The 24,311-nt window shown below is 33.5% G+C and overlaps 2 protein-coding genes across 3 annotated transcripts in view; both read right to left on the bottom strand.

Moving 5' to 3' along the window:
• Positions 1-9,267, bottom strand: part of LOC109612096 (protein TANC2-like) — a 252,459-nt gene extending 243,192 nt beyond the window's left edge. The window contains exon 1 of one of the 2 annotated variants that reach the window (XM_059131231.1): positions 9,134-9,267. In XM_059131231.1, coding sequence (XP_058987214.1) covers positions 9,134-9,155 — 22 coding nt within the window. In that variant the 5' untranslated portion in view covers positions 9,156-9,267. The remainder of the gene's footprint in view (positions 1-9,133) is intronic. The other variant, XM_059131232.1, reaches the window with a different exon arrangement.
• Positions 9,268-20,797: 11,530 nt separating this feature from the next.
• Positions 20,798-21,616, bottom strand: LOC105262286 (uncharacterized). Its single transcript, XM_011296908.3, has 2 exons — positions 21,477-21,616; positions 20,798-21,415 (listed from the first exon to the last, which is right to left on the bottom strand). The coding sequence occupies exons 1-2, from the start codon at positions 21,522-21,524 to the stop codon at positions 21,011-21,013; spliced, it is 453 nt and encodes a 150-aa protein (XP_011295210.1). The 5' UTR covers positions 21,525-21,616; the 3' UTR covers positions 20,798-21,010.
• Positions 21,617-24,311: the final 2,695 nt, after the last annotated feature.

The raw sequence follows: 24,311 nt of genomic DNA, 5'->3' as shown, positions 1-24,311 counted from the left end.
CAGCCCTTCTTCTATATAGGAAGAAGACCTGTTCAGCTCTTCTTCTATATAGGAAGAAGACCTGTTCAGCTCTTCTTCTATATAGGAAGAAGACCTGTTCAGCTCTTCTTCTATATAGGAAGAAGACCTGTTCAGCTCTTCTTCTATATACGAAGAAGACCTCTTCAGCTCTTCTTCTATATACGAAGAAGACCTCTTCAGCTCTTCTTCTATATACGAAGAAGACCTCTTCAGCTCTTCTTCTATATACGAAGAAGACCCCTTCAGCTCTTCTTCTAGACGAAGAAGACCTCGTCAACTCTTCTTCTAGACGAAGAAGACCTCTTCAACTCTTCTTCTATACGAAGAAGACCTCTTCAGCTCGTCTTCTAAATACGAAGAAGAAGACCTCTTCAGCTCTTCTTCTATATACAAAGAAGACCTGTTCAGCTCTTCTTCTATATACGAAGAAGACCTCTTCAGCTCTTCTTCTATATACGAAGAAGACCTCTTCAGCTCTTCTTCTAGTTCCACTAGTACCCACGAATTAGTAACGTATCCCACATCGCCTCTTTGTGACATCAGTTGTTTAGAGTTCATTTACTTTATGGCTGGATGGTTGCCTCGCTGGCTGATGGATGCTGTTGGGGGAAGAAAGAATAGCATGCGCCAGAGGATCTGAGGCATTAGTCAGTAGTTGTGGCAGCTCAATGTGCTGGAGCGTTTGTTGGCTGCCAGAGGATGATGCACCCAAGGAAAATAAAAGTGAATGACACAGATGTTCAACTGGCGTTGTTGTTGGGCATGGCAGGAGGAAAACCAACAACAACAGCAACAACTGCAATAAGAAAGGCTCTGATGCAATCTATGAATGTGTTGATGTGTGCGCCACAGCCTTTTTGTTTTCCTTTGCCTTTGCATTTGTTTTTGTAATGTTGTGTCTAACGTTGCAGGGGGTTAAAATCACACCAACGACAACAACAACAACAACAGTAATTGTGGCTGTGGCAGACAATTTTCATTCTAAAAATGTCTTGAAATTTTAGATGGGGGAAAATCTGGAGTGAAGTGGCTGTGCGCTTGTGTGCCTGCTATGCCTTAATGTAAATCTTAAGGAAGTCTTGTTCGAAAAATTTATGGGGGGACTTCCTGCCCCAGGCCCAAGGCACAAATGCGGCAACATTTGGTGGGTGATGTATGGGGTGCGGGGTAGGATATGAGGATGTGTGATGTGTGAGGATAGCAACAAATTTTATCTCATAGATACATGATGCCGAACGGCAGCTGTCACGGCAGTGGGAACAAGGGAAATAATCTCTCTCCGGCTCTGTGACGTTCCGGTACAATGAAGGGAAATCCTTTGGATGAACACAACATAGGGGGGACTGTCTAACATTCAAATGTTTGATGGAGTTTGCCAATGTTGTTGGCCCCACTGCTGATGCTGGTGGTGGTTGATGTTGCCGTTGTTGTTGTTGTTGCTGTTGCTGTTGTTTGTAAAAAAGTGTGTGAACTTTGTAATTTATGCTGCAATGTTGTCTTTGGCTGCCATGATCTTCAACATTGTTGTTGTTTGTTTTGTCCAACTCCCTCCCTCCCTCCTCTACTCAACAAATTAAATATCTGAAACATTATTTAGGGGGATTTGCTTCCATTTTTCTTCAATTCTTTCCTAACGAGGAAAATTGTTGTTTCAAAGTTTCGTCTCCAACGAGATCGTTCACCCTGTTCATGGGGAACATTGATCTTAGAGGGTATTAACTTTAACATTGGAAAAATACTCATCACAAACACACACACACCTCTTAGTCAGGGGTACAGTTGTGTTCCTCTTTTCAAGTAAAAGTAGAAGTAAAAGAAAAAACAACACCAAAATCTAGTCGTTAAAATAGTGGACATTATGATGTGTTTATTTCACGTTCCATTGCCCTGCAATCATCCCACTCGCCATCACTGCCATTATGCCCTGGTCTCCACCTCCCCATAAAATTGACATTTATGGCCCATGTAAATGGTGTCCATCACAAATCCTTTTAATCGTTTTTGTTGGGCCATTAAAGAGAAGGGTGTTTGATTTTTTTTTTTGGTAAGATTTTCAAGATTGTGACAAGAGTGTGGGACATTTTTCAAAAAGTTTACGGCGTTTACATTTATCGTTTTATGTTCCAAAATTCTGTATGGAATTAGCCAAACTTCTGACTACAATTTGTCATGCACTGTTGTGAGAAAATGGAATTTTTGAAATTAATATGGTCCTGGAATTTTCGGAATTAAAAATAAACCATTTATGCCAATCTTGAGAGAAGGGACATTTCTTTGTAAGAATTCGCCAAAATCTATCCCCATAAATGTTTTTTCAACCTACAAAATATTGAAAATAGCTGTAGGCTTCGGTTTTGGATCGATATGAAAGTAGTGGTCCAGTGGGTTTAGAAAAAGGTTCTAAAAATTCGCTGCAATTTCCGAAAACCATTTTCACATATGAAAGGCAATCTTGCTTTCCCATTCGATTGATTGTTGTAGATTTTGCTTATGTTAGGGTTTCTGAGTTCATATGGAAAAAAAAACTTTGGGGTCCCTAATAAAAACTTGAAAATGAGACGATCTTAAAGATTTTTTTATATCCTTCACCATATGGAAACTGATTTATTGTGAAAGCATTGGTCTCAAATTCTCTATAATCCCTAAAATACCTTAAATCGCTTGGTGCGCAGATTTAAAGGCTATATTAAAAAAGTCGAACGGATATTAACAACTCTTCCGTAGTCGAATTTATCCTTAAGAACCCAATGCGTTTAAGCACAGCCAATTCGGTTGAAATTGTGGCTGAAATTTAAACCATTGAATTATCTGGTATCAGAAGGTTCTGCAAAATAAGGAGGTAAGTTCTTCTTTCGCAATTTTTTATTCCGATTATTTTCTAGGTTTCAGACACATTTTCCAGTTCAGACACATTCTCCGATTTATGAGTCCGTCTTTCTGTTGTAATCACGCTATTTTTCCAAGGAATGGAGATAAAGTGGCTCTTAACTTCGATCAGGTTCGAAGACTGGCTATGTGCTTATTTTTTTTCGTATATATATATTTGATGCATATAATCACATTCTGAATCGATTTATGCATGTCCTTCCATCTGTCCGTCTGTCCATGTATTTTTGTAAACAATTTATTTATTGCCCGATTCAGATGAAATTTTGCACAAATAATTTGTTTGATCCACGGACGAACCCCATTGAAATTGGAGATAATCGGTCAAAATTTATGTATTGTGCACCAAACTTGTAATATCAGCCCAAATAGTATGGAATTTTGCACGTACGACCAGATTGGAAATAAGTATGCCAAATTTGATCGGTCCATTCAATATGTTATTTGTGTCCTCCGCAGCCGTAATATGCGCTCTGTAACAACGATATTTGGGGAAATATAGCAAATATAACTCAGAAATACCCTTGCTAAATTTTATCGAGATCGGTTCAGATTTGGATATAGCTCCCATATATATCTTAGTCCGATTTACTTTTTATTGTGCACCAAACTTGTAATATCAGCCCAAATAGTGTGGAATTTTGCACGTACGACCAGATTGGACCTGAAAATAAGTATGCCAAATTTGATCGAAATCGGTTCAGATATAGATATAGCTCCCATATATATTGTTCATTCGATTTGTTATTTTTTTCCTCCGCAGCCGTAATATGCACTCAGTAACAACGATATTTGGGGAAATATAGCAAATATAACTCAGAAATACCCTTGCTAAATTTTATCGAGATCAGTTAATATTTGGATATAGCTCTCATATCATATCTTCGTCCGATTTGCCTTTTATTGTGCACCAAACGTGTAATATTAGCCCAAATGGAATGGAATTTGTTACTTACAACCAAATTGAGTCTAGAAACCAATATATCAAATTTGGTGGAAATCGGTTCAGATATAGCTATGGCTCCCATACATACTGTTCATCCAAATTTTTTGAATTTGCCCTGCATAGCCGTAATATTGACTCCGTAATAACAATATTCGGGCCCTTTGCCAAATTTTATCGAGATCGGTTCAGATTTAGATATAGCTCTCATATCTATCTATCCGATTTCAAGTTAATTGCGAACCAAATAGATAATACAAGCCCGAATTGAATAGGCGCAAATGCCTCGATAAATTTTGTAGAAATCGATTCAGAGGAATATCCTCCCATATATTACTTGGAGGTAGTTTGGACTTTTAATTATTACTATAATCATAGTTGGTATGATTTAATTCTCACAAATCCCCCATTAAAACTTGTATTTGTTATGTGAAGCTACTAAATATGCAAAGTGGTGTAGGGTAGCATATTGTCGGCCCCGCCTGACTTTAAGACTTTCTTTACTGTTTTTTATTGCTACAAACAAGGGTTAGGATTGTAAACCCTGCTAATCCACAATCTTATGGTGGAGTGTCAGTGAAAGAAAGGGAAAGGGAGAATCTATCGAGGGCCTGCAAACGTATATATTAACGGATGAAGCTAAAATCTTGAAATTTTGTATTGGGGTCCCCATTAGTGTAGGTTTGTGATAAAGAGGTGGTTTTGAAAATGTGTACCAAAATTGCACGAAAAGTACTGAATAGTTCTATATTTGCTATTGGATAAAGGGAAAGAGATAAAATTCTGAAATTTGATATTAAGATTAGTAATGGTATATGTGTTTGAGATTTGACAGGATGTATGGGAAATGCGTCTTATATTTATACGAAAATTACTAAATGGTACTAAATTTAGTATTGGATGAAGTGATGGGGCTGGAATGCTCAAATTTGATATTAAGGGTTCTGTTAGTATCTGGTGTGCAGATCGGATTATGGTTTTGCAAATGCGTACTATAATTGTTCGAAAAGTACTAAATGGTACTAATTTTCCATCAGTTTTGGTGCCTATGATAGAGATAGTTGTATATTGTTTTGGAAATGCGTGGACGATGTAGTCCAAACTGAATACATTGTAATATTTTTATCGTGCACAAATATACAATATAGATATTCATTTCGAGCCCTCCCCAAGAATTTGAGTAATAATAGATTTCATAAAATAGGAAATTGGTGTCCGATTTTCAATATATCAATTCCGGATACCAACAGAGATCTCAATATCAAATTTCAGGATTCCAGCTCAATCGCTTCACTCACTACCCAATTACCAACCATTCTCCATATCTCGATTCCAGATACCAACAGATACCTCAATATTAAATTTGAGGATTCCAGTCCTATCCCTTTAACCAATATCAAATTTAGTACCATTTAGTATTTTTCGTACAAATATAGGACGCATTGCCAAGACTACCTAATTATCTCAATTCCGGATACCAATTCAATGTCAATTTTCACGATTCCAGCTCCTTCCCTTCACTCACTACCCAATTTAGTACCATTTTGTACTTTTTGCATATTAAAACCATCTCCATCTCTCAATTCCAGATACCAACATATACCTCAATATTAAATTTGAGGATTCCAGCCCTATCCCTTTAACCAATATCAAATTTAGTACCATTTAGTACTTTTCGTACAAATATATTGTACACATTTCCTAAACGACCTCCATATCTCAATTCCAGATACCAAATGAGACCTCAATATTGAATTTAAGGATTCCAGCCCTTTCCCTTTAACCAATATTAAATTTAGTACCATTTATTACATTTCGTACAAATAAAAGATTCCAAATCCCAAATACATATAACATCAATAATCTGAATATCAAATTTTGAGATTCCAACTCAATCCCTTCGCCCAATTTAGTACCACACAGTATAATTATAGTACAACTTTCCGAAACCACCTCCATATGTCCAGGCTACACTAAAACAGCGACCCTAGTACCAAATTTCAGATTTCAAGCACTATTTTGTCACCCAAAACCCAATTGTACCAAATATAATACCATTTGGTACTATTCAGTCAGTCAGTCAGTTATAGCAACCCTAAAACGTAAACGATTATGTGATACAACACTTTTTTATGCTGGAAAATAAAACTTAAGGGATTTCCATTTACTTAATATCAAAACAAAAACCGTCGTCCAGCCAGCCTGTTTAGCCATAACATGCCCTTGTAAAAATCGTGACAAAATTGTGTAGAATTATAATCATTATTAAGTAATGATTGAACTGCCTTCTATGGCTTAAACAATATATATATATATATATATATATATATATATATATATATATATATATATATATATATATATATATATATATATATATATATATATATATATATATATTCAGTTTGCATTTGCACAGCCTATGACAGAAAATTTTGTCTGTTCACGTCTTCGTATAGCCCCCATATAACTGCACCTCCAATATTCGGCATTTTGATGATTTTAGCGACATTATTTACTGGAATTGTTTCAAATTGGGTATTTGAAGTTCGTAATAGATACTACAGCTTAAAACAGAAAATGAGCCATGTAGGTCCACCTCTTCGTATAGCCCCCATATAACGGTAGCTCCCGATATGCGGTATTTTGATGATTTTAAAGACATTATTTACCGGAATTTTGGTATTTGAAGTTCGTAATGGATACTAAAGCCTATGACAGAAAATTGTCTGTGCAGGTCCACGTTTTATAACCCCCATGGTACCTCCCTATATTCGGTATTTTGATGATTTTAGCTACATTATACACAGATTTTTTTCAAGTTCCGCATTTGAATATTGTAATAGCATGTGACAAAAGTTGCCTACGCAGGTCCACGTCGTTGTATAGACCATAATATACGGCTACGTTCGGTATTTTTAAAATTTTAACAGAATTTTTAACGGATTTTATTGTTTTGAAAATTGTTAAATTTGTTCCAAATGGTGGAGGGTATTCAAAGTTCGGCCCAGTCGAACTTACAGCTTTTTTTTTTTTAATATAATCCTTCTCAAGGTAATATCATGCACTCTATAGCAATGTTATTTGGTATAAAAGATTAAAATGTCTTCGTCAAATTTAGTGAAAATCGATTCAGAATTGAATATGCCTCCCATATATTAGTTCCCTCTGCCCTACTCTTAAGCCATATGTTGATAGGTGGTATGTTCTACTTCAAAGAAAGTATTTTGTTACGGGAGCTTCACTAAATATGTATAGTGGTGTGGGGTATCATATTGTGGGCCCCTCCCGCCTTTTGAATTTTCCTTACTGGTTTTCTTCTTGTCATAAGTAAAATATATATTTTTATTTGGTATTGAAAAGGCGTCATCACTTACCTTAATAAATAAATTAATAATTTAAAAATAAATAGTTTAGAAAATATGATAATAACGTTCTTATATTTTAAGTCTATATGTTTTTTTTTTGTTTTGGTGTTTTTTTTTTTTTTGTATTGCACTTTATTAATTGGCTGATTGGTTCAGTTTAAGGGGTAAAGTGTTGCACAAGTCTTTTTATGACACCTTCAATCTAAAAAAATACAAAATAAAAAATTTATATAAAAAATTTATATAAAAAAATTTATGAATAATTATAAATGGGGTCTTTGTATGTCAAGGCTGCTACTTTGTATTTTTTATATTTGAATTTGTTTTTTTTTCAAATCACTTCATTTCTCTTTTATGTTTTGAAATTTAAATCCCAATTTGTTTTAATAATATCCAATAAAGGTCCACATTATACAGCTTTTTTTTTGGCTTTTAGAATATACACTCAAACCGCTTTGAATCAGAATATTCAAATATTTTTTTCCTCTTCGAATTTATAAAGATTTGAAGCACTTCATCCACGATAATTTCGAATATTTAAGTAATGAGTATTTCACCATTGATCGAAAAATAGTTGCTATAGAATTCTGCTCATTTATATGTATTTTCCAATATTTTTTCTTTTTTCAATATTCGTTTTTATTAATTTTTCCACACTATTTTCGATTTCAAATTTTTTCTCGATCACACCAATAAATCCTTTTAATTTTATCACTTACTTTTAAATTTTGAAATCAAGTTTTATATTTTTTTTTTTTTTGGTATTTTTGGCGATTGAACGCACAAGTTCAAGAGTCTCACACACTGGCGCGTCACAACTTTATTCTAATAATTTTGGAATAAAAAGACAACAACAATAAATATCCAACGTAAATTTGAACTTCGAAATTAAAAATATTCACTTTCAAACAATGTCAGAGTCAATGCGATTTCTTTTAAATTTTTTTTTTGGGCACACGGATGCTCCGGTATAACGGACAAATTTCAAGAGACCCGGACACCGTTACAGTTACACGCAGACTAAACTCCTTGGAATGCCATAGACGAGAAAAATTGTGCGTGGCCCAAAGTCTGAAGAAAGAAGAAAGGAAGGAAAGAAAGAAACCGAAATCGAAAACGATGTGTAAACAATCGTCGGGCCGATCGCCTGAAAATAGAAAATATAGTTCACTGCAGTTTGCTGGGGATCCTGACGTGGCAGAGGCGCGACGTCACTGTTGACGCAGGCAGTGATGCTCCTGCGAGGCAATGTTTATTTAATTTTCATGTCATATGTGAACATTTTGTAAAAGACGCAGCCAACTGACTGACTGTCACAGATGCAATGCTGCTGCTGCTGCTGCACCAGCCCGTCAGTCAGCCCGCCAGCAGCAACGGCAGCCACTGAACTGTATTTTCCCTTCTTCCTTTTTGGCATGTGTTTGTCGTTTTGTCTGTCTGCTTTTTTTGTTATTTTCCCTGTGCTCGACAAAAGGCTTTCTTTCTTCTTGGGCTGACTTGCCCGTTACACGCCATTTTTCCAGCGAAGAAATCTATTTTTGGCATTTGAAGATTTCATAGATTTTCGTTTCGTTTTTGTGCACTTAGAGATACATTCTAACAAAAAAACACACAAATGCATTGCCCGCCGATAGATAGATTTTAGAATATTGTTGTTGTCGTTGTTGCATTGTTTTTGTTTTCTTTTTGTATTCGAGCAATTCGTGTTGACATTTCGAAGACAACAATGGAATGTTGAGATTTTATTAGTGCATAAATTTTTTGGTGGAAGAGGTCGGCGAAAATTGAAAACCAAAGGCAATATGTCACTTTTTCGGTACAAAATGTGAAGTGGATAAAGGGGGCGGACAGCGTTTCCACCCAGGGTCAATTCGAATACAAAATTTGGGAGATTTTAAAAATGAGGTGAACTTACATGGTTTTTCTTTTGCTTGCATTGGAATTTCAGACAAAGATTCGTAAGCGTTAAGAAAGGGTCCTTGCTTATGGCTTCACCTCCAGGATTGACCGCAATTTTTCAAAACTGACTTATTAGAAAAAATTAGAATTTTTCGTTTATTCAAACAAAAATAAAACAAATTTAATTACGAAATTCCAAAAATTTAAATGAAGTAAAAAGCATGACTGAATACCAAAAAAAAATTTTTTTTAAGTAGATTATTGAGAAGGTCGGCACTTGATTTAATATTCTTAAAATATCTACGACATTATGAGATGTTCCTAGATAAGAATATTTTGAAATATTTAAGGTGTAAAAAAATATTTCAAAATCTGAAAACTCTCGAAAATTCTTAAAAAATCCACGATTTGATGTCCTTGAAAACTATTTTTTATGGCCTTATGATTCTTTCAAGGCCTGAATGTCTTTAAGAATACCTGAAATGTACCAAAAATAAAATCTTTTTTATTCAGGCTTTGAAAAAAAATTAGCGAATTGATAGTGCTTGAGAAATATTTTTCAAAAAAAAAATCCATGAACTAAGTATCCTTGAAAGATGTTATTTAAAGATGAGAACTGAAATCTGAAGCTCTTTAAACTTTATCCTTCAACAAATAACTTTTACATAGTTCCTTGAACAATTTCCCTTAAAAAAATAAAATTTAATATCGTTCACCATCTAACGATCCTTGAGAAGATTTTTTCACAAAATTCCATTATCGAAGAATCCTTGCACAATATTCTTGAAAGAAATCAACGATTTAACAAAAAGTTTTAAAAACTAACGAGTTTGATGGCCTCTGTAAAAAATATTTTTTGTAATCTTCCTCGATCAGAAACACAATTTAACCGTCCTTCAAAAAATATCCTTTAAAAAGTCAACAAAATAAGGATTTTTGAAACCCAATTAAAACCGATACGCAATTTGATCGACCTTCTAAGAATCTTGCAGATAAAGCTTTGAGGGTCCTTGAAAAAAAAATTCTTAATAAATCTGTGCTTAAAGGCTGAGGTCCTTAAAAATATTTTCAACAATTTAAAAAGTATCAGTCGGTTTGCCGACAGATATATACCCTCGATTATTTAACATTATATGTACATCTGTTATGATTATTCAAATTTTTTGACTTTCTATGGAGTAGTTTCCGAAGGAATGGGCCAATATTGTCCATTTTGTATCCGTCCTAAATAAATATGATATAAATATTGCGACGTGCCAGGTTTGGACTATATTGGTTACTTCTCTCACTTCACATGAGATATGTGATAATTTTTAGAAAATTTTAAAATGTGCGTGAGTTGCCATATTTGGTCGACCGAAATATAGCATTTTCAGATTAAATGAAACTTTTTGCAATTCAAATGAAACTTTTTGCAGCGGGAATGAAACCTTTTGCAGTGGAATTGAAACCTTTTGCAGTGGAAATGAAACCTTTTGCAGTGGAAATGAAACCTTTTGCAGCGGGAATGAAACCTTTTGCAACCGAAATGAAACCTTTTGCAACCGAAATGAAACTTTTTGCAAATCAAATGAAACTTTTAGAATTTTAGAAGAAAAAATAACAAAACATTTTTATTTTTAGTAGGTTTAAAATTAAATCAACTAATTATAACTAATATATAGTTAAAGAGGAATTTTTATTGATTATTAATATCTATGTTTTTATAATTTTTTTAAAGCTTCCATAAAACACAAGTGTAGATGCAGAAAGATTGAAAAAAGTTTTTTCAAGGTATTTTTTTCAAAGGACCCGAATTAGGTACCTTTTTATAATCTCCTCCATGGAAAGGGGGATATAATAAATTTGTCATTCGGTTTGTAACACCTCTAAATATTCGTCGTAGACCCCATAAAGTATATAAAATCATGATCATAGTTGATTTAATGATCAATAAAGCTGCGAAGCGGGAATCCTTTATTAGGTAAGATTAATAGTATACTATAACTATAAACATTGTGGTAAAGCTTAATTTCACATTTCAGTCCTGGCCATACCTATAAAGGCCAAAATTTGTTTAAATTTCTCTTTTTATCGTTAAGCATTTTGGATTTAATAATATGGAAGCATTGTATATCAAATCAATAAAGAACCATTTGTTATTACAATAATTGAAAATTTCAGAAATAATATAAATAAATGTAGATATTTATAATCAATAAAAAATCCTCTTTGTCAATGTATTAGTTATAATTAATTGATTTAATTTAAAAACTACTAAAAATAAAAATGTTTCGTTGTTTTTCCTTCTATAAATTTAAAAGTTTCATTTGATTTGCAAAAAGTTTCATTTCGGTTGCAAAAGGTTTCATTTCCGCTGCAAAAGGTTTCATTTCCACTGCAAAAGGTTTCATTTCCACTGCAAAAGGTTTCAATTCCACTGCAAAAGGTTTCAATTCCGCTGCAAAAAGTTTCATTTGAATTGCAAAAGGTTTCATTTAATCTGAAAATGCTATATTTCATTTTCCTACTTCATCTAACACAGATAAAAATCTAGGTATGGGCAAAATTATAACAAATCGAACATATATATCCAATTTTATGCGAAGCCATAAATTCCATATTCATCCCTGGTTTCTTGCTGAGAGAAATATTTAGTTGTAAAGACTCGCTGACTTGTTTTACAAGTTATGACAGATAAAAGTATTGAAAATTACGACCCTTTGTGAGTGAGGTACCAGAAGGCGTTCGCAGATATATATTTCCTTCACAACAGATCATGTGTTTGCAAAAATGTTTGTATGCGTGATATTTGAAGAAAGTTGTAACCTTATGAGGTACTTGATGGAGTGAACCGATATTATCCTTTATCGCACCTGACCTGGTACTAAATTGGATGTGCAAATGATGGAGCAAACTCGGATTATCTTCTGTGTAAAGTAAAGTATATTTTTTGAAAATGTCGACTTTTTGTGGGAAATACACCAGAACGAGTGGACCAATATTACCCATCTCTAAAATCTCTCTATGTTTGATAATAATTTTGGACCAAATCGGATACTAAATTCGAGAGTTGTTGTGCTCACCAGCCAGCCAGGCAGAAGGACAGATGGACAGACGGATATCGCTAAATCGACTACAAATGTCCGGATTTGGCGCAATGAGACCTAGGGTCTTAAACCGTTATCTCGATGAGGCACGTTTTGGCCGTATCTAATGATATATACCCTATAATAAACGATCCGCTGGTCCTTGTTAAAATAATCTTTAAAATCCATTATTAAATTGTCCTCTCAAAAATATTTCCAAAACTAATCGCGATTCAGTGGCCTTTTAAAAAAAGGATTGAGGACTACGAAGATGTATTCTCATAAAGGTCAAGGATTGATAAAGCCTTTAATTTTTTTTTTTTTAATAAGTTTACGACTTGAGGTCATAGAAAAGTATTTTTAAAGATGTCCATGGTAAAATATTCTTTGAAAAAATCCACCATTTAAGGTCCTTCGAAATTGTTCTTAAAAAAATCATGCTTGGAGATTGGGTGGTCTTCGTAAAATATGAAAAATCCATTTTGTAACAATTTGTAAACAAACAAAATGATCGTGTTTACTCGCCAAAGAGGTGAGCTGAAAATGTGCATCTTCGGATTTCAACCGCCGGTCATGGTGATTGTGTGGGCCGCCATAACATCCGATGGTCCCTCTCCGCATGTATTAATCGACCGTGTCATCAGAATAAATGCCGAATATTATCGCGAAAATATTCTGGAAATGCTTTTGTACGCTAGTAAACAATATAATGAGCTGTCACTGGAATAATTTTAACAGCTCTCGGACGTGTGGCTTAGAAATGACAGCAGTCTGAAGTTGGTTGCAATTTTTTCATCTTACGCTGTAAATCCAGATTTTGGCAAAAATTGTACAGTTTTTTCTAAAATTTAACTCAAAGGCGAATCGACTTCAGGGCATTATTCACGTATGGCATTTTTTATTAGCAGAAGATACTGAATCTCGATTTTGAAAAATTCTTCTTTGTCTTTGTCATGTAAGGATTTCCATTCCTCTTGCTCTCTTAAGGAGTTAACTGTAGTAAGGGGTTTTAAAATATGGAAAAGATTAATCAAAATCCATTAAACTGTACCCCAAAAACACAGAAAAAAATTACAAAAAAAAAATCCCACTCCTTCCCCACCTTCCCCTTATTAGGAAAAAAAACCCCAAACTCCAAATGTAATATGATCGGTAATCAAAATACTCCAAAGTACATCCCAACTTTTTTTTTTCAGTTTCTCAGGAGTTCAACCATTGAAAATTGAATGGAAAACACTTTAGTTTCAAAATGTGTCATTTCTATCCGGAAAACATATCTCAAATGAAATATTAATATTTCACGTACTTCGACTAAGGAAAAAAATGAATGGAAATTATTTTCAAAATATAATTTAAAACTCGGTTCGAGTTGACAGAATGGCTGTAAAAGTCATTGGCCTCGCGATAAAAAACAAATATGAAGAAAGTTTTTCGACGTTAGATAGCGAAGAGGGAGCGAGCAAGAGAGAGGGAGCACCAATTCCACACACCTTCCTTCCAGCGATATGTGAACATGTGTCAGTCACATCATTGCAGGGCATAACAAGCCTTGTATGAGCTCGAGATCGAGCGAAGTAGTCGAGCCGCTAACAAAGGTTTGACAAGATGTGTTGTTTTTTTTTCTAGGATCTAAAGTACAATGCACTTCATGTAGGTTTTGTTGTTGTTGTTGTCTTCTCCTAAGGATGTGTAGTAGTTGTTGTTCAAGCGCGAGTTACGCATTTCATGCATGAAATCCAACGTTAAAGAGAAAAAAAAAAACACAAAGAATGAAAGAATTGAAGTGCAACGATGCCTTTATTATTCGTTACACTTCTCAAGTGACACAATGCAATAATGAGACAAATCCACGGTTGAAATCTTGAGGGAAAATATTCTTGAAAATATTATTTAAAATGGTAGAACCTATTCAAAATAAGTCTCCAGAAATCTTCGCTTTGAAGTCTGATGGTCCTTTAAGAAATGTTAAAAAAAATATTCAAGAAATTAAAAACATTAGATGAAAAAAAGTTGTAAGGTCTTGTGCTGTTCTTAAAAACAAGTCTAAAAACATCCAAGTTTTCATTTCGTACTATCTTCAAATCCTAAAAAAACAATTGATGTCTTTGGAAAATAATTCTTTCCAAACCCGCAATGTGTGGACCTTAAACAACTTTTTCCTGAATATTTATATTTGAGATCCCGCAAAACTCTTATTTTTAAACCTACACCCATTATATATATCATAGTAAAAAAAATAGTTATCTGCAGGACTTAAAATTATTTGTAAAAATATTCATGATTTAAGATCTGAAGATCTTTAAAAATGGGATGGGATGTCCCGTCAATAAAAAATTTAAAAAAAAATCTTCGGATGGTCATTATAAAACAATTCTTCAAAAATAAACAATTTTAAGTCCCTGAATAATATTTCTTAGAGAAACCCACAATTTGATGGTCTTTTAATTTTTTCTTATAATCTATATCTACAGAGTGAGATGAAAAAGTGAGAGTAAGATGCTGTTATTTCGAAGCCACTGTGACAGCTCATTATATTGTTTACAAGCGTACAAAAGCATTTTGGTGAGAATTTTCCAGAAAATAAGTTATTCGTAATGGAATTCAAGCGTGATAGTGTGATTTCTTTTTATTTGGCTGGAAAACCAAATAAAAACATTTATATATGAATAAATCTTTTGTGTCTTGCAGAATCTCTCGTTACCGTGATACTGGTAGCGTAGCCCGACGTCAAGGAAGTGAACAGAAGACAACAGCAACATCAACAGAAATGGTTCGAAAAGTAAAGAAGCGACTTGATCGAACCCGCTCTTGAGCTGAAAATATCGCAATATTTCATTCGGCAAATATTGCAAAATGGGCTCGAAGTAAAGCCATTGAATTTCCAAAAAGTGCAAGAACTTACACCGCAACAGAAAGAAAATAGACTCAAAAGAGCTAAAGATTTGCTCCTCTTGGCCGAAAGTGGTGAACTGTCGAATTTGGTTTTCTCCGATGAGAAAACATTCGTTGTCCAGCAGTTTGTAAATAAACAAAATGATGACCAAATGAATGTGCACCTTCGGTTGGCCACCAGAACCCAAGCGCCTATCATGGTGACGGTGTGGGCCGTCATAACAGCCGATGGTCGCTCTCCGCTCGTATAAATCAACGGTGGCATCAGAATAAATGCTGAATATTATCGCGAAAATATTCTGGAGGGTGTATTAAAGCCTTGGGCACGCAAACATTTGGATCGAAGACCTTGGACAGGCCAGGACCGCACTCAGCACGCGCCACCCAAGAATGGTTACAAAATGAGGTTTCTCGCTTCATTTCCAGCGCACAATGGCCATCAAAATCTCCGGATACCAATCCGTTGGACTATTTTGTCTGAGGTATTTTGGAAAGCAAGGGTGGAACTAAAAAATACCAAAGTGTCGATAACTTCAAGCAAGCGCTTCGCCGGGAAGCGTGTGACGGTTTCACTGACCGTTTGAAGGCCATAATTCATGGCAATGGTGACTATTTCGAACAAATCTAAACTTAGTATAAAATGTGATGCTATTTCCGACATATTTTGTTTTTATTCAATAAAATTTAAAAAAATATGTAAAATTTATGGCGATTGACTTTGTTCCAGTTTTTTTTTTATCTCATCCTGTATATTAAATATTTAGGTTTGAGGATCTCCATAACTGATCTTTTAGCCACTTTTCGAATTGGGGTCCCAGGAAAAAATTAGATTTAACCAGTAAAGAAAGTCTTAAAGTCGGGCGGGGCGACTTTATGATACCCTACACCACTTTGCTAATTTAGTAGAGCTGCGCATAACAATCAAAAGTTTTTATGGGAGATTTCAATCATACACGCTATGATTATAATTATAATTTAAAGTTAAAAGGACTAAATATGCCGAAGCATTTGTATATTTTAAATTCGGACTTGTATTGTCCATTTGGTGCACAATTTATTTGAAAATGTCGATGTCGATAAAATTTGGCAAAGATATTTCTGAGCTGTATTTGATATATTTCCCTGATTATCGTTGTTATGGAGTGCATATTACGGTTGTGGGTAATAAATATGAAACATCGGATGAACAGTATATATGGGAGCTATAGCTATATCTGAACCGATCTTCACCAAATTTGAAATACTAGCTTTTAGACTCAATTCGGTCGTAAGTGCCAAGTTTCATCCCAATTGGGCAAATATTAGACGTTTGGTGCACAATCAAAGGTAAATCGGACGAAGTTATATGTGGGAGCTATATATGGGAGCAAATCTGAACCAATCTCGATAAAATTTAGCAAAGGTATTTCTGAGCTGCATTTGATATATTTCCCCATATATTGTTGTTACAGAGTGCATATTACGGCTGCGGAGGACAAAAATAACAAATCGGATGAACTATATATATGGGAGCTATAGCTATATCTGAACCAATTTCGATCAAATTTGGCATACTTATTTCCAATCTGATCGTACGTGCAAAATTCCATGCTATTTGGACTGATATTACACGTTTGGTGCACAATAAAATGCAAATCGGACGAAGATATATATGGGAGCTATATATAAATTTTTACCGATTATCTCCAATTTCAATAGGGTTCGTCCTTGGGCCAAACAAATGATTTGTGCAAAATTTCATCTGGATAGGACAATAAATTCGAACTGTACTTTGTTTACAAAAATACACGGACAGACGGACGGACGGACATGCATAAATCGACTCAGAATGTGATTCTATGCAGATCATCAAAAGATACTATGGGTCTATCTCGTTTCCTTTTGCCTGTTACAAACAAATGCACAAAGACATAATACCCTGACCACCTTGTGGTGTAGGGTATAAAAACAAAACCACTCTGGTCTTAAAATATTATTTAAATTTCATGAAGTGTAACCTGTAAGGTTTAAAGGTAGCTTATGAATTCTTTTAAAAATATACGATTTAAGATCTGAGGGTCCTTAAAAATCGAGTTTAAAGCTGGGATTGTTCTCTAAAAATAAATTCTAAAAAAATAAAGTTTAGAGGTCTCGTTATCCTTTTAAAATTTTTTAAAACAAAATCCATGTTTTGAAATCGGAAAGTCCTTTTAAAAATCTTAAAAACATTCAAATTTGAGGTGCGGGGTTCTTTTGGATGGATTTTCCGATAATATATTCTCAAAAAATCATTGATTAGAGGTCGGATGACCCTTCTAAAATAGTTTAAATGATCCTAATGAAATTCGTCGTACACACTCCAAATTGTATTTAAAGTTCACGTCTTGCGGTTAGTCTAAATCCTGGCTTTGATGTCGAAAGGGTCCTTTAAAAACATTCTTCAAAAGGATGCTCTTTAAAAATCCACGTTTTAGGATTGGAAGAAGCTTATAAAATATTCTTTAAAAAATCCACGTATTAAGATCGAAAGAATCTTCTTAATCCCTAAAACATCCTAGTTTGAAGGTTAAAAAATCCATGTTTTATGCTTAGAATAACCTTCAAAAAATTAAACAAAATCCACGTTTTATTGTTGGAAAGACCTCCTAAAGTATTTAAAACATCCAGGTCTTGTGGTTGGAATGACCTCCTAAAATCAATGCTTTGAGGTCGGAAGAGCCATCTAAAAATATTCTTCAAAGATCAACCTTTTTATTTTTGCAGAACCTTCTAGAATTATTCTAAAAATCATGTTTTACATTAGGAATAACCTTGTTATATTTTCTAGAAAAACCAATTTTTTTATTTCTGGAGGATCTTCCAAAAATATATTCTTAAAAAAAACCTTATATTATATTTTGAAGGACATTATAAAAATATTCTTTAAACATCCAAGTTTTAAGGGCTGATCGTCATATAAAAATCCTGCATTTGCAGTTGGAAGGACCTTTGGAAAAATATTCTTAAAAAGATTTTGAGCATTTGGTTTTTCAAAATCTTGAAGCCTATGTGGGAGTGGTACTAAATGAAATGGTCCGATCCCTCCCATCTTTATAACGATCTTGTGTTGATGAAAATATAGAGATGTGCAAAGTCGAATGGATTCGCACACTAATTTCGCGTTTTATGGGCGCATTGATATTCAAAATCTTGAGCCCTATGTGGGAGAGGAGCCAGAAGGAATGTTCCGATCTCTACCATCTTTATAACAAGTCCGAATGGAATCGGATGTTAATTTCGTGTTTTATGAGATTCAATTTTGACCGTTTGTGGGGGAGGTACCAGAAGGAGAGGGCGAATATTGCCCATCTACAAACTCGGTCTAAGTTTGACAAAAATATTACGATGTACCAAGTTTGGACCAAATCGGTTGCTCCCTTCGAGAGTTATCGTGCGCAACAGCCAGACTGATGGACGGACGGACATCGCTAGACGGATTTTGTCCGAAGACCGTTATTTCGATGGTGCACGTTTTGGCTGTATCAAATGTTGCTTGGTTACTTCCTAAAAGTTCAGCAAAATTGAGGTCGGATGATCCTTTTGGAAAAAAAATTAAAATCACACGTTTTGACTGTGCCTCTGAAAAGTTCTACCAAAATCTATATTTTAATGTCTAAAATTTCTATTCAATTTTCCCATACACTCCAATTTAAGCCATTGACATCTTTCTTTATTACAAGTACAGTTTCCATCGTCAATTTCTAATCAGAAGCGTGACTCTTTGTCCACACATGTCACGGCGTATTCATTCCATTTTTCAAATCTGTTTTTTCAATGTAAATTGGAAACCTTGACAAAACATTATTCTGTCATTAGAGCCGCGTCAATGTGACAGGATATATGGTGTACAATTTTTTGTGTCTCTTAAAGTACTTGTCGCTTGTAATAATACTTCTTGCGTGCTGCAAGGATCTAAGGACACGACAACAATGATGTTATTTTAATGATGTAACGGAACATCTGTCATTTCAGGCGTAACAAAAATTTTTGGAAAAAATAAATATTTGATTGGTACACCACATCAAATGCTGTAATGTTTCAAAATAATGAATACTCAAGTCAAATATTTCCCACGCATCTGATTAGAAGAAATAAAATCAGTTTAATTTCGATTGAAACGAATCCAATACATTCAACATAATAATGGACACAAATTTCCGTCTAACAAAACTTCGATTTTCTTAAAATTTTTTTCAAGGGTCTACAAGTAACCAGTATGTGAATTTTCTAAATTCTAAATTTTTAAAGAATATTATTTCAAGGACATTCAAAAACCAAAAATTTAAAACGAAAGTTATAATTATACTTTTGAAAAATTCATTTTTAAAAGAGTGGAGATCCATTTTAAAAAAATTTGTAAAATATCCCTTTTTATATATCAAGAGGTACTTCTAAAAAAATAGATAGAATCGACGCTTAAAGGTCTGGAGGTTCATTTAAAAATCCCTAAAAATCTTTATTTAGATATCCGGTAATCCTCCTCTTGAAAATTCAATCTAAAGTCCTGTCGTTCCTGTCTTAAGAAATCAAATACTAAAAAAATAAAAATATTAAAAATCCTCAGCAAAAGTCCCTTTCAATTTCTTTAAATACTCGTTTTGTAGGTCTTTCAAAAAAATCCTTAAAAAATCAAGTCTAGAAGTCTCGTGATCCTTCTAAAAATTCTTTAACGATCTATGTTGGAAGGGCAAGGGTCATGTAAAAAATCATAAAAGATACATATTTCAGTAAGAAAATTAAAAAAAAAAAAAAAATATTCGTAGTTCTTCTAAAAAACTCAAGTCTTTAGGTTGGGGTTTCCATGTAAAAAATCTAAAAAATATTTAATACCAGAGATCTAGTGGTCCATTTAAAAAAATCTTGAAAATTGATATTAAAAGGTCTAAAATTCATTTTAAAGGTACTCTTAAAATATTAAAAACTCATTTTGTAGGTCTAGTGGTTCTTCAAAAATTAAAATCTTAAAAACTCAATTTTTAAGGTATTATGGTCCGTCTAAAAAATAAAAGGTCTGAGGGTCTATTTAGAAATCCAGGCATAGATATCTGATGACCATTCCAAAAAAATCCTTAAAATCCACTCTTATGGGATCTTTTGAAGATCCTTTTAAAATCTACATCCATAGTTCTGGTTTGGGTCCAGGCCTTTCTTAACAAAAATTCACCTTTACAGATACTTTTAAAAATTCTTAAAAAATCCACGACTAGAGTTCCCTTCCAAAAAAAAAAACTTAAACACAAAGTCGGATGAAACATATATATGGGAGCTATAGCAATATCCGATCCGATTTTCTTCAAATTTGACGTACTTGCTTCTAGACTAGATTCGGTGGAATGTACCAAAATTCAGGACATTAGGGTTTATATTGGCCATTGGTGGATAATTAACTCGAAATCGGTTGAAAATACGTGGGAGATATAACTATGTGGTGTAGGGTATAAAAATTAAAAAATCACATTTAGGGTTTCGGCGGTCCTTCAAAAAAGTTGTATAAATCCAATTTTTGATATCATATGGAAAATATAAAAATGTTCTAAAAAATCTACAGGTAAAGCACTGCTGGTGCTTCTAAAGTCCTTTTAAAAATTCACGTTTAAATATAAGTTAGCTTATATATCCATTTTTTGAGGTCTCAAGGTATATATAGGTTTAGGTATTGAATTTTTTATATTTAAAAATATGATTAATCTCAATTTTGACGTCGAAAAGTCTTAAACAATTTTTTTAAAAATATTTTTTTGAGTCGGCTAATACATAGATATTTTTTTAATATTGATTTTAAATACTCATTTCGATGCAGAATAGCCTTTTCTGTTTTTTGTGGTCCTTCTGGAAACTTCCATATCAATCACAAGTATTTGTCATAATCGTAAATTTTTGATTTTCCTTCTTTATTTTTATTGCCAGCTAAATTTCTAACAATATTCCTCTTCAAACAATTCCGGATGTCTTGCATATTCCAGACCTGCCTTAAAATTGGTGCCGAAATTTTCATCCTTATTGGCTCGGGCTATTTCAAGAATTTTCTTCGCATTCTCAGTATCATCAGCCTTGACTTTGTTAATCGCTTCGTACAGCTTATCCAATATGGCCACCATTTTGGCACTGCACACCACCTTGCCGTTTGGTTCATCAAATTCTTTTAAAATCTCAGAAAATTCATTTTTATATTTCGCAAAATCTTCCGTGTCGGGAATGGCCTTGACATTTGCCTGGACACGAGATTTAACATCAGCCATCATGGCTTTAAAATTATCCTTGCCATCGGCAACACTTCGCTTGGCCACAGTGAAATGAACAGCAGGAATGCCAAGAGAATTCTGAAAAATCATATCCATAAGTTCGATTTTTTGTGAGTAAATGATGTTTGCTTTAAATTACCTGGACCAGCACAAGAACGCCAATGACCGCAAGAAGTAACAACTTCATTGTGTCTTTGTCTCGAGAAAATTTCCAAATTAACTGAGAGTAAAAAATTGAATTCAAAGAATTTATATGGAAGCACAGCTGTCACGGACGACTGTTCAAATATCAATATTGAGTTGTTGCTGATTAAGTGAACTGATTTCGAATATTTCTTTATAATTCTGGGATTCTTTAGACCTTATCGCCAATAACCCAAATGCAATTGTTTGTTTATTTGCAAAAGGTTAATTTAAGTTAAAGAACGAAAAGAATCATGCACATTTAAATCGTATTGAAATGCGTTTTGTTTTCATTTATCGATTACTTGGTGTTGTTAAACGAAATCAAAATTTCGAAATGGCTATGAAAGGCACATAGACTTATGAGAGCACCACTTCCTCTCCTCAATGCGACATCAATTGAGAAGAATATTTTTGTTTTTTCAATACTCACAAGAACATCCTTAAATGAACCATATACAATTGATACGATTGGTCGTTCGTTCGTTCGACATTCAATTTCGTTGCGAATGAATCGCTGCTATTTTTGGCCACAATTTTTAGACGAACGTTTTGTCCACTGAGTCATGGGAAATTAATTCAAGAACAGACGATTTTTTTCGGGTTGTCTTTTTTTGTTAGTATTTTATTGCAAACATTGACTGTCTGGATGCTAAATTTGTTCGAGGTTGCATTACAAGTTTTTTTTTTTTTGGATATCTTAACCAATTGGTCTAAAGATAGAGCAATATTGGCAAAAAGCCGAAAATTACTTTGGCATGGATTGATATGGTCGTCATAAACACATAAATTCTTAAAAATTATTAATCAATTTCCAAAAAAAAAAAAAAAATAATAATAAACAAATAAAATCTGATAGTCCTTTATCGACTATATTTTGGAATTCCCACTTTTTGAGGTCTGACGACCAACTCACTTATATTGTTTAAATTTCATGCTTGGAAGTTTGGTGTAGGTCTGAATTTCCCTTTTAACATACCGTGCGGGGATAACTATCCCTATTTAAAAATCAGAATATCCTTTTTAGATCGTAATATCCTCAGAATATCCTTCCAAAAATATTCTTAATAATCCATATTGTAAACCAGTAAGAAAAGATAAAAAGTCGGGCGGGGCCGACTTATGTGTGATACCCTATCCAACTAGAACAATATCCAACTCTGAATCGATTTTCAACAAATTTGGCAGAGGCTATTGTACCTCTAGTGGCCGTTAATATTGCTGTATAGTGCCTGATAGGACTTCGATTAGGATTATATTATAAAAATATTTATTCGAGCAAGAGTGCACATTTAACCCGAAATCGGTTGAATATATATGGGAGCTACATTCAAATCTGATCCAATTATCACCAATTTCAATACGGTTCGCCCTTGGGCCAACCAAATATTGCTTGAAAAATGTTATCTCAATCGGATAATAAATGCGACCTGCGACGATAATAAATTGACTCAGAAAGTGATTCTATGAAGATCCTCAAAAGTAACTATGGGCCTATCTCACTTCCTTCTCCCTGTTACAAACAAATGCACAAAGACATAATACCCTTACCACCATGTTGTAGGGTATAAAAACCAACCTATGATGTCGGAATATCCTTTTAAAATTATTTTTAAAAAGAACGCATTGAAAAAAATTGTCCTTAAAAATCACTATTAGAGGTCAGATTATCCTATTAAAATTCTTGTTGAAAAATCTGCACAAACTGCGAGGCAAATAATTTTTTTTAAAATTAATCTTTAAAGAAATACCCGATTCAAGTAGAGATTATCCTTCTTAAAAGATCTTCAAATGCACGATTGGAGGTCAGCATAACTTTTTTTTAAATATATTTTTTAAAAATTCTAAAACGTTTCTTTAAAAAAGATATGCTATTAAACATTTTCTTTAAATTCAAATTAAAAAAAGAAATTTACTTTCAGCTAAAAATCAAATTTTGGTTGAATGTCCTAAACTCTAACCAAATACAAAATTTCGTGTTGATTGTCTGTAATTTTAAACTCAAGAGTGGCTTCAAAACCAGCATAAATTTTGTTTTTGATCCAATTTATCCTCAAAATATCGAACTTCTTCAAAAACAATAGGCTTCCATTTTGATCTTGTCCAAGTCTCCCAAATTTTTCTTAAAAATCCACGTCTCCACAAATAATTTTAAAAACCAAAGTCTCCAAAATATTCTTACAAATCCAAAAATATTTCAAAAAATCCACGACTCGAAAAATATTCTTAAAAATCCACTTCTCCAAAAAAAATTCTTAAAAAACTATGTCTCCAAATATATTTCTAAAAATCCACGACTCGAAAAATATTCCTAAAAATCCACGTTTCCAAAAATAATTTTAAAACTCCACGTCTCCAAAAATATTTTAAAAATTCCACGTATCCAATGATATTCTTAAAAATTTACGTCTCCAAAAATATTTCTAAAAATCCACGACTCGAAAAATATTATTAAAAATCCACATCTAAAAAAATATTCTTAAAAATTCACGTCTCCAAAAAAACTGCACGTCTCAAAAAAAAAAAAAATATTCTTAAAAATCCACGATTCCAAAAATATTCTTAAAAATCCACGTCCCCAAAAAATATTCTTTATACTCCACGTCTCCACAAGTATTTTAAAATTCGCCGTCTTCAAAATGTTTTTAAAAACCCACGTCTGGTCCTTTTAAAAATATATCAAAAAATCCAAGTCTAAAGAATTTATTAACCTTTTAAAATTGTTTTAAAATATTCACGCTCTAATTGTCGTATTTCTCTATTAGTATTCATATTGCATTTCATTTAATAT

Source organism: Musca domestica, unplaced genomic scaffold (assembly GCF_030504385.1).
Source record: "Musca domestica strain aabys unplaced genomic scaffold, Musca_domestica.polishedcontigs.V.1.1 83, whole genome shotgun sequence".
Taxonomy (NCBI): Eukaryota; Metazoa; Arthropoda; class Insecta; order Diptera; family Muscidae; genus Musca; species Musca domestica.
The sequence above is the reverse complement of the archived record's forward strand: the minus strand, read 5'-3'. Positions and strand labels throughout refer to the sequence as shown.

What these genes read in the sequence shown, in the direction of transcription:
- LOC105262286 (XM_011296908.3), bottom strand. Translation starts at nt 21,524, where the DNA reads ATGAAGTTGTTACTTCTTGCGGTCATTGGCGTTCTTGTGCTGGTCCAG. An exon ending in GCGTTCTTGTGCTGGTCCAG is followed by an intron (nt 21,416 to 21,476) that starts GTAATTTAAAGC and finishes ATGATTTTTCAG; the next exon opens with AATTCTCTTGGCATTCCTGC.